This window comes from Oryctolagus cuniculus, chromosome 20 (genome assembly GCF_051225735.1).
Source record: "Oryctolagus cuniculus isolate XC-2025 breed Fujian yellow rabbit chromosome 20, ASM5122573v1, whole genome shotgun sequence".
In the NCBI taxonomy this organism is placed as follows: Eukaryota; Metazoa; Chordata; class Mammalia; order Lagomorpha; family Leporidae; genus Oryctolagus; species Oryctolagus cuniculus.
In genome coordinates, this window is record NC_142886.1 from 19,723,899 (window position 1) to 19,734,720 (window position 10,822).

At 56.4% G+C, this 10,822-nt stretch overlaps 1 protein-coding gene across 1 annotated transcript in view; it reads left to right on the forward strand.

Annotated features, from left to right (window-relative positions):
• Positions 1–10,210, forward strand: part of PLEKHD1 (pleckstrin homology and coiled-coil domain containing D1) — a 36,772-nt gene extending 26,562 nt beyond the window's left edge. The window contains exons 7-13 of the mRNA XM_008248580.5: positions 690–784; positions 2,634–2,727; positions 5,816–5,967; positions 6,337–6,469; positions 6,749–6,893; positions 7,302–7,451; positions 7,772–10,210. Coding sequence (XP_008246802.5) covers positions 690–784; positions 2,634–2,727; positions 5,816–5,967; positions 6,337–6,469; positions 6,749–6,893; positions 7,302–7,451; positions 7,772–7,941 — 939 coding nt within the window. The 3' untranslated portion in view covers positions 7,942–10,210. The remainder of the gene's footprint in view (positions 1–689; positions 785–2,633; positions 2,728–5,815; positions 5,968–6,336; positions 6,470–6,748; positions 6,894–7,301; positions 7,452–7,771) is intronic.
• The last annotated feature ends 612 nt before the right edge of the window (positions 10,211–10,822 follow it).

A 10,822-nucleotide genomic window follows, 5' to 3' on the forward strand; every position in this document is an offset into this window, starting at 1 on the left:
GGAGAGGCAGAGAGAGAAGTCTTCCATCCAATGGTTCACTCCCCAATTGGCCGCAAAGGCCGGAGCTGCACTGATCCAAAGCCAGGAGCCAAGAGCTTCTTCCAGGTCTCCCATGCGGGTACAGGGGCCCAAGGACTTGGGCCATCTTCTACTGCTATCCCAGGCCACAGCAGAGAGCTGGATCAGAAGAGAAGCAGCTGGGACTAGAACCGGCATCCATATGGGATGCCAGCACTTCAGGCCAGGGCATTAACCCGCTGAGCCACAGCGCCGGCCCCTTTTGTCTGCCACTTCTAACAGAGGGATGCTTCATGGAAATACAGGTTGTCCTCTTTTTCTTCTGTAGGCTGCAGGGCCAGCCAGTCCGCCTTAGCTGCTAGGATGTTAGACCGGAGCCCGCAGTAGAGTAGACATCTGGCATTGCAATCATATCCAGCCACAGGAAACACCATGGGGAGCATTTCTAAGTCCTGCCTTCAGCATGCTGCATGCCCTTTATGCCAGCCAAGTTCACTGCAGACTTCGGGTTTGTGAAGACTGTGTCTGTGCGTGGTGCCTGGGCTCCTCAGGACTTCATGGCCAGTGTGGGCCAGCCAGTGCCCCAGATGGTGATCGAGTGCAGAGGGTCCCGGGGGTCCTGATCTCAGGGCCATGGCTGCCCGTGACTCTTCCTCTCTGGTTCTCTGCAGGAGCTGGAGCGCCTGAACCAGGTGCTGGAGGCTGAGAAGCAGCAGTTTGAGGAGGTGGTGCAGGAGCTGCGGATGGAACAGGAGCAGATCAAGAGGTGCCAGTGGTGCCTGGGAGGGGTGCAGGGAGAGGTGTGTCCGAGTTAGGGCACCTGGAGCCCCCAGTCGGGAGAGGCTTCCACCCAGGAGTTACCACCAGATTGGGTCTATCTTTCCAGTGCTTGGGCTTTTGGGGTGCCCAGAAGAAGGGATAGGCTCCCTCCCCAACAAATGGGTCATTACTGCCCCCTAGAGCTTGTGGCGTGGGGGAGTGCAGACATCCTTCCCTCTGAGCGACAAACCCCTCGCACCTTCCTGGGGCCAGATGGGAGCAGGCTGGCGCAGGGGTGCCGTTCGCCAAGCCAACCCCTACTTCTCTGTTTTTCTTGCACAGTCTTTCACACCTTGTCATTTGCAAGCCTGCAACTGTACTTCAAAAAGTTCTTGGAAAATGGAATTAAAAGATGTTTTTTCCATTTCTCTATAACAAGCACTTTCCATGAACTTTTGAAGTCCCCTTGGGGCTACCTGTTATAATCATCTACTGAATTTGAACCTCTTGAAGATGGTGCCCAGTAATCAATATTTTTAAAAATGCATCCCAGGTGATTCTGAGGCAGTCTACCCAGGAATTCAATGAATATTGCGTTAGGTGGTATTGATGGTCATCACCATCACCACCATCATCACCATCACCACCATCATCACCATCACCATACCACCATCATTACCATCACCACCAGCATCACCATCATCACCATCATCATCACCACCATCATCACCACCACCATCATCACATTCATCACCATCACCACATCACTATCACCACCATCATCACCATTACCACCATCATCACCATCACCGCCATCACCACCATCATCATCACCACCATCATCACATTCATCACCATCACCACCATCATCACCATCACCACCATCATCACCATCACCACCATCACCGCCATCACCGCCATCACCACCATCACCACCATCACCATCACCACCATAATCACCATCACCATCACTGCCATCACCACCATCACCACTATCATCACCATCACCATCATCACCATACCATCATTACTATTACCACATCAATGTCATTAAAACCATCACCATCATCATCATCATCACTATTTTTCATCAATCAATGATGAAAATTTTTCTTGCAACAGCCTCATAAAAGGGAGTCAATTAGACATGTATTTTGGAGAGGGAAAAGCACAGAGGATCTTCCTACATAAATAGCTCTCAGAATCGTGCCAGACCCTGAAATAGATGATAAATCCCCTGAGGATCACATGGTCTGGTTGGGGAAACCAGGCTGTCTCGGGAAATGTCAGTGCAACACTATGTAACAGGTGCTCGAAGGCACAGTGCAGCTCCTCCCTGGTGCAGGGATTAAGATTTGTGCATGACCCTCTGCCCATAAATAGATGTTAGATTGAGCTGGGCCTGGAAAGTTGAAAGGGCTTTGGAAAATTGGGTAAGAAAAGGAAAAACCTTCCAAGCAGAAGGCGGGAAACTGGCGTGAGAAGCTGAGATAACCAAGGCTTGTTAGGAAGGCAACATGGGGTTTGTTAGCCAAGAGAGGGGCCTTGGCCATGTCCAATGTCAGAATGTGTCTGAATATTACATGTGCTGTCCAGGGAACTTGGGGCTGCGGCCGGGACCCGCTTTGTTCTCAAATGCCTCTCTCTGCCTAGGGAGTAGCCTCAGGTTTATCACACTGACAGGTGTATGCACACCTGGAGCAAGTGACTCCAACCCCACCTGGCTGGGGCTTCCTCATTTCTGTTGTTGGGGCTGGCCATCCAAGGACACTTGTGGGCCATGTTGGGAGGAGACATGGAAGCAGAGGAGGTTGGAGGGAGGTGGGCACAGCTTTACCCAGCCCTCTGCCCCACAGGGAGCTAGAACTGACTGCAAGATGCCTCAAAGGTGTGGAGCAGGAGAAGAAGGAACTGAGGCAGCTCACGGAGTCCTTGCAACACACACTGGAGGTGAGAGCGGCCGCCAGGCCTGTGTGGCTGCTTGGTTGGGCCGCGTGCCGCTGGTTTTCTAACGGTGCTTCCCCAAGGGTTATCTGCAAGGCAGATGACACCAAGGGGTGCTGAGCGAAAGGCTGTCTCCTCTGCCATCAATCGATCGATCATGGGAATCCCAGCCAGTAGGCACTGGTTGATCTCAGACCCTGGGGGCAAATCTCAGCTTGCCCTCACCGTGACCGTGACCTCAGGAAATCCACCTTCTTCGGGGCTGATATTTGCACACCTGACAGAGGACTGGTTAGGGTAGGCTGTGGAGCCACCTGCTTCCTTCTTGTGGCTCATTTACTTTAGCTGCTGTTGAGTGAAATGGAGCATGATGGGAAATCAGCTGCCAGGTCACCTGCCTCTGATACCCCAGAAACCAGGAGGGGCAGAGGAGGTGGCGTGTGTCAAGGACAAAGTGTAAACCGCAGCCCCAGCTCTGCCCCTACCGCCCCACTCCCCCTCCTCTCCCTGTGCAGCGATGCTACCCTGCTCCAGCCACAGAACTCATGCCGTGAGGAAGCCAAGCGCTTTCGGCCTCCCTAGCCTTGCTCATACTGTGGCTTTATGCATCAGATCCTTTCCACCTCGTCTCTGCCTGGAGAACTCCTATTCATCCTTCTAAGGGCCGCTCAAATATCTCCTTCGTCGAGCTTCTCTGGTTGTTGGGTGCAGGTGTTTGCTCTGAGCTCAGGGCTGCCACAGCATTTTGTACATCTGTTGTGAGACTTCACAGTCTAGGTTGTGTTGTTCAGTCGGTGAACTTGACTAGACTGTATCTGGATGCTCTCTCTAAGCCCAGCACCTGGAGAGTGCCCGGGGCGTGGTACGTGACCTGTGCATGTTACTGAACCCATCCATTGCCTTGAAGACTAAGCAGCTTTCCAGCCTTGCTTGATTGATGGGAGCATTGTGTGGGGTGCCTCTGTGTGCTTATCTTCACGTCATAGGAGGTGGTCCCCAAGAATCTGCCTGGGGCTGCCACCTGTTGGGTGGCTTCACAAACACCTGGCTCCCTCTTGGGGGAACAAGGACCTCAGAAAGTCACGCTGCCTTTGGGACCTAGGAGGAGGCCACATTAGTCCACTTTCTGGTGACTCCAACAAAACAACTGAGGCTGGGAAACATTATAAAGAAGAGAGGTTTACTGTGGCTCATGATTGTGGAGGTGCAAGGTCTTGGGGCTGCATCTAGTGGTGGCCTTGGTGCCGGCTTAGTCCCCAGGTGGTGCCAGGCATTGCATGGCAAGCAACAGGGAGCACACATGCGTATGTGTGTCTGTCTGCTCTCTCCCTCTTCTTACAAAGCCCCAGGATTCGGTCATGGGGGTGCCACCCTAACCACTCCATCTAATCCCAAAGGCCCCACTTCTAAGCATCACAAGTTAAGTTTCCACTTTATTGATTTTCTTAAATGTAAGATTATTTATTTTCAACTACTTGGAAAGCAAAGTGACAGAGAGACAGACACAGAGACAGAGAGAGAGAAAGAGAACAGAAAAATCTTCCAAGTATCTGCAACAGCTGAAACCAAGAGCTCAGAACTCCATCCAGGTCTCCCACATGGGTGGCAGAGGCCCACGCACTTGAGCCATCATCTGCTGCCTTCCAAGCTTCATTAGCAGGGAGCTGGATGGAAAGTGGAGCAGCTGGGATTTGAACCAGCACTCCTATAGGGGACGCATGCATCCCCAGAGGCAGCTTAACCCACTGCACCACAACATCTGCCCCTCCACCCTCTTTTTTTTAAAGTATTTATTTATGTATTTGAGAGTCAGAGTTACAGAGAGAAGGAGAGACAGATCTTCCATCCGCTGGTTCACTCCTCAAATGGCTGCAATGGCTGGAGCTGAACGAATCCGAAGCCAGGAACCAGGAGCTTCTTCTAGGTCTCCCATATGGATACAGGAGCCCAAGTACTTGGGCCATCTTCCACTGCTTTCCCAGGCCATAGCACAGAGCCGAATCAGAAGAGGAGCAGCCAGGACTTGAACCAGTGCCCATATGGGATGCCGGTGCCACAGGCAGAGGCTTAACCTACTATGTAGGTTCTTTTTCTCCACAGTGCCAGTCTTGTCGTTTTAAAAATATATTTATTAATTGTTTATTTGAGAGACGGAGAGAGAGAGAGAGAACCTCCATTCATTGGCCTACTCCTCAAATGACTGCAACAGTCAAGGCTGGGCTGGCTGAAGCAAGGAACTCAACCCAGATCTCCCACGTGGGTGGCAGGAACCCAACTACTTGAGCTGTAACTGCTGCCTCCAGGGTCTACACTGGTAGGAAGCTGGAGGTAGAGCCAGAGCCAGGGATTGAACCCAGGCACTCCCATACAGGACCCATCCTATTAATACCTTATGACAATGAGGAGCGGGGATTCGATTTCAACACGTGAAACCTTGGCAGACACTCAAGCCATCTGAGACTGGGGCCGGCTCTGTGGCACAGCCTGTAAAGCTGCCGCCTGCAGCAGCGCCAGCATCCCATATGGGCGCCGGTTCAAGTCCCAGCTGCTCCTCTTCCAATTCAGCTCCCTACTAATGCACCTGGGAAAGCAGCAGAAGTTGGCCCAAGTCCTTGGGCCCTTGCACCTGCATGGGAGACCCAGAAGAAGCTCCTGGCTCCTGGCTTCAGTTTGGTCTGGCTGTTGCGGCCATTTGAGGAATGAACCAGCTGATGGAATATCTCTGTTTCTCCCTTTCTCTCTGTAACTCTGCCTTTCAAATAAATAAATAAATCTAAAACACACACAATTAAAAAAAAAAACAACAACACTATGAGAACGTAGCAGTGCCATCTTGCCGGAAGCTGGACACAAGAGTGAAGAGTGACCTCCCTGACACTTGTGATGGAGGAGGAGCCGTGTCTCCTGGTGAGGAAGCCCTTGACCTTGTACCTCAGGAGGAGGAAACATTTTAGGTGCCCATCAGGGAGATGGAGAGGAGACGGCCCCTCCCAGGAAGCAGGGCGCGGGAGGAAGGTGGGGGCAGCCGCGGCGTGCGGGGGTCGGAGACTCTCACTCGCGCTCCTTCTCCTGCCCTTCTCCGTCCTCCGTGCAGGAGCTGTCCATAGAGAAGAAGAAGACGCTGGAGATGCTGGAGGAGACCGAGAACCAGCCGCCGCCGCCCAGCGCGGGGCTTCAGAACAACCTGCGGCAGATCGAGGAGAAGATGCGGCAGCTCTGGGAGGAGAAGCTCCTGGCCGAGAAGCGGTGAGGAGCCCGCAGCCCCGGGCCGCGGCCAGCTCCGGGGCCGGGAGCGGCCCTCTGCGCTCGGGTTCTCACTGTCCACACGGGTCACTTCGTTACCCTGGCAGGCGGGGCGGGGTCTCCCAGCCCCTGGTGCCTAGGAGGGAACAGCCCCAGAGAGCTTTTCTGAGGTCCGAGATGGCAAGGCCTGGGCCCTCAGGCTACCCCGAGGGCTCCCGATCACGGGCCCTGCCATCCCTCCCCTCACCTGGGTGACAGCCCAGAAAGGCCTCGGGGTGGCTCGGCAGCCGGTTGTCTGGGAGGGGCCGCCCTCCCGTCGGCCTCCCGCTGCGGGGAGTGAGCTTCCGGTCAGCGCCTGGTCCGCCCCCGCAGGATGAAGGAGAACGAGGCGCGCTCGCGGGCCCTGGAGGAGGAGCGGGAGTTCTACTCGAGCCAGTCCCAGGCGCTGCAGAACTCACTGCAGGAGCTCACGGCCGAGAAGCAGCAGGCAGAGCAGGAGCTGAGGGTGCGTGCAGGGCCCTGCCCTCCCCGGGGACTTGCACCTCACAGGTGGGCTGCCCGAACCACCTGGGCTCACCTGGCCGGAGGCTCAGATCCAGGAGATGGAGCCACGGGGTGGGGGTGGGGGACAGCCAGCCAGTCAATCTGCTGCCCAGTGCTGCCGGTTCAGGGCTCAGACACAGAGGATGGTTCTAGTAACTTCCATCCAACCCCACTGAGCCAGGGGTGATCGAGGGAGGCTTCCAGGGACCCAACCCTCCCCGTTGCCTCGCTGTGCACTCAGGCGGAGGTGAAGGTCCGTATGGACCTGGAGAAGCGCCTGCGGGAGGCGGAGGGCGCCTTGCGGAGCCTGGAACAGGGGCTCAACTCCAAGGTGCGGAACAAGGAGAAGGAGGAGAGGATGCGGGCAGACGTGAGCCATCTGAAGAGTAAGCCCCGCCCTCCTGGACTGGCCCTGGAGACGCCCCAGCCCGGCAGCTCCGCTCCGGCTGGAGCCGAGGCCCAGAGCTCCACGCTGGGCCCGGGGATGCAGGCGGCATCCATGGGTCTTGATGGGATGTCTCCCGCAGACCCTGCCTACGGGCATTTGGCACTGCTTCCTTTTCGCTGGTGGTCGGGGTCGTGGGAGGGGGTAGCCTGCAAAGGCTCAGAGCTCTGGCCTCGGCAGACCCGGCCCCCCCGAGATGGCTGAAGGAGCAAAGGGGGCCCCTTCAGCAGGTGGCTCTGGTCTCTCGAGGGGTGGGGTCAACCCCACCAGGGTTTCTGGGAGGGGAGGGATGGGCGGAGAGCGAGCGAAGGAGGTGGCGGCACTCGCGCCTCCCCGGCCTCGCCCGCAGGGTTCTTTGAGGAGTGCATCCGGAACGCAGAGCTGGAGGCCAAGATGCCCGTCATCATGAAGAACTCCGTGTACATCCACAAGGCGGCCACGCGCCGCATCAAGAGCTGCCGCTTCCACCGGCGCCGCTCCAGCACGTCCTGGAACGACAGTGAGTGCGGCCGTCTGGGTGGCCTGGTGGGGCGGGGCCGTCCAGCCTGGTGGTGACCAGGCAGGAAGAGGGCAAGGGGACCAGGCAGGGAGAGGGCAGGTGGTGAGCGAGAGGAGCAGGCCCAGCTCCAAGGCTGGAGAGCATGGCCGTGAACTTGACTCAAGCAGCCTTGGGCAGACAGGGGGGCATCCCAGAGACCAGAGGCCTGTGCGACAAGGAGAGGCTGGGAGAAGCCCAGCTGCCCCTAGGCGGGGTGGGGACGGGGCCAGCCTGGGCAGAAGGAGGGCCATCACGTGGCTGGCCCGGCCCTGTCTCCCCAGTGAAGCCGTCCCAGTCCTTCATGACGTCCCAGCTAGAAGCCAACAACATAGAGGAGCTAAAGGAGGTGGCCAAGCGGCTCAGCCGGGACCAGCGCTTCCGGGAATCCATCTACCACATCATGGCCACCCAGCCCGGAGCCCCCTCAGTGCCCCGTGGTGGCGGCAAGTGACTGGGGCTCTTCTCCTGCCTCGGGGGAAGGGGAAGGGGAAGGGGTGGCCCAGGGAGGGAGGCCCGGCTCCACCTGGCTTCTCTCCACTCTGGCCTGGGGCCAGCCTCACCCTTGCTCACTACCCTGGCTTCTCCACTGGACCCTTGCAGGCCCAAGCAGGGGGAGTGGAGTGATATCGCTGGCCAGGGTTTGGGTTTGTCCATCCCAGCGACAGGCAGGGCCTGCCGCTCTCTGTGGCTCCTCCTGGTCCCTGGTCCTCACGGGTCAAGGCATCCCTTACCCAGGGAGGGTCCTACACACCTTCTGGGACACGCCCTCCCCTTTTGCTTCTGACCTCTAACCTCACAAAGACATTCCTCCTCTCCCCCCACCCCAGCCAAGGGCTTCCCTTATACCACATGCTAGGGTAGGGGGAAGACCTTGGGGCAGCAGCCTCGGGCTCATGGCGCACACACACACACACCCCAAGGCTCGCCACAGTCTCCCTTCCCTGGAGTTGGGCCCTGGCCGTGGGATGACTCACCTGGAGCCCTGGGGCCAGCAGGGATACTGGGGTCTCTCGCCTGGAAGACAAGTCACAAGCTCAGAGGGAAGAAGGCGGCCCTGGCTCCTGCGTTCTCCACTCTGGCCACTGCTGGGCGTGACCTAGCAGATGGCGCCCTCCTTGGAGGCTTTGCTGCCTCCTGTCCCTCCGAGCCTTACCCTGCTGAAGCGGTGAGGCCACGGACCCCAGCAGATGGACCAGTGACAAGCCAGGGTCTGCTGGGCTCACAGAAGAGGGATCCACTGGGGACCAGGGCACTCCGGGACACTGGTGGCATTTGAGGTGCTAACTCTCCGCCGCTTGGAAAAGCAGGACGTTCTGAGAGATAGACAGGTGGTGGCAGCAGGGAGGGCCCAGGGGAAGGAGCAGGCACCCAGGGGAGCCTGCAGCAAGAGCAGTGCCTGCTGCCTGGGAGAGTGCACGCGCCAAGGCCGGGCCACGCTGTCCTGCTCCGGCTCAAGGCTCCTTGGTGACACTCGGCTCCAAGGTCCCCTTCTCAGGGGTAGCTTCAGCCAGTGTGCCGGATCGAGGTGGGGGCAGGGTTGGGGTGCCTGGGCAGCAGTGCATTTGAAAGGGCTCTGTCTGGATGTAAAAGCTTTAAACACATAGAAACCTGGAATACTTTATCTACTAGGGGGAAGATTCACAAACCCAAGCTCCTGTTTTTGTTTGTTTCCAAAGAATTATATGAATGGTGGCTCGCCCCTGGAGAAAGACCTTTCGGGAAATGTTTCCAATGCATGTGTTTTGCCGGGAAGGGAAAGTGCACATCTTGGTCTGGTTGGTGCTGCTGCACCTGACACTGGGTCACTTGTGGAGGACAGGAATGCACTGGCTCATGGCTGTGGAAGCTGGGACATCCAAGACCGAGGTGCTGGCATCTAAGGAGGGCCGTTCTGTCTGTCTGTTTGTTTAAAGATTTATTTATTCATGTGACAAGCAGAGTTACAGACAAGCAGAGGCAGAGAGAGAGAGAACCTCCATCTACTGGTCCACTCCCCAAATAGCCACAACAGCTGGAGCTGGACCGATCTGAAGCCAGGAGCTTATTCCACGTCTCCTACATGGGTGCAGGGGCCCAAGCACTTGGGCCATCCTCCACTGCTTTCCCAGGCCATTGCAGAGAGCTGGATCGGAAGTGGAGCAGCTGGGACTTGAACTGGCACCCATAGGGGATGCCGGCACCACAGGTGGCAGCTTTACCTGCTAAGCCATAGCGTGGGCCCTGGGAGGGCCTTCTTGCCTCATCACCGCACAGCGGGAAGGCAAAGGCTGTGAGAGGACCCATTCCTGCAATAATGGACCCACTCCTGTGCTAACAGCACTAACCCACTGATGAGGGCAGAGTCCTCATCACTCCTTACACAGTCCCACCTCTTAATGCTATTATAATGACAGTTCGATCTTAACACGAGTTTGGGAGCGGACAAGCATTCAAACCATAGCGGTACAGTTCCATGCGGATGCACCAGTTCCCCCTTCCTCTCCTTCCTCCTATTCTCACCCTGCACTTTCCATACCTCACGCAAATCTGGGTTACCGTCAGCCAATGGCTCAATCCAGAAGTGTTTATTTGTTAAAAGCTTACTAAATATGTAGCACAGTGAATAGAAAAATAGCAGCACCTCTATGTGAAAATAGGTAGGGGTGGAGATTGCTTCCTGGAAATATATGCGCCTGATTTTCTTTTTAAATTTGTTAAATAAACTCTTATTTCTTAGCCAATTAAATGTTTCCTGCAGTATTTTGTTAGTACGCAGTGCAGTTATTGCTAGAGAGCTGCTGCCCCCTGCAGGCTAAATGTGGGATTGTTGCCTCGCCGGCTGCACTGCCCAGCCTGCCTGCTCCGCAGAGGGGACTCCCCACCGAGACACCGCCTGTACGCGGCTTCTTTAATTAACTGAAAAATCTGCGCTCCCGCCCTGAGGTCCTGGCTGTTCCCACGTAGCGAGGACAGTCAGCTGGAATTTCTTCTGAGGAGGGCACGGACCACAGGACAGAGCTCAAAGGACACCTATGACCTGCTAGTTCTAGAATCTCCGCTGGAAACTGACAGGTGTCACCTCCCCTGATGAGGTGGGATTTTTGCTTTTGTTAGTGATCATACAAGGGGGCTTCAAAGGGCTCATGGGACATGTGTGCTATCCTTTTTAAATTTTATTTTTGCCGGCGCCGTGGCTCAATAGGCTAATCCTCCACCTTGCGGCGCCGGCACACCGGGTTCTAGTCCCGGTTGGGGCGCCGGATTCTGTCCTGGTTGCCCCTCTTCCAGGCCAGCTCTCTGCTATGGCCAGGGAGTGCAGTGGAGGATGGCCCAGGTGCTTGGGCCCTGCACCC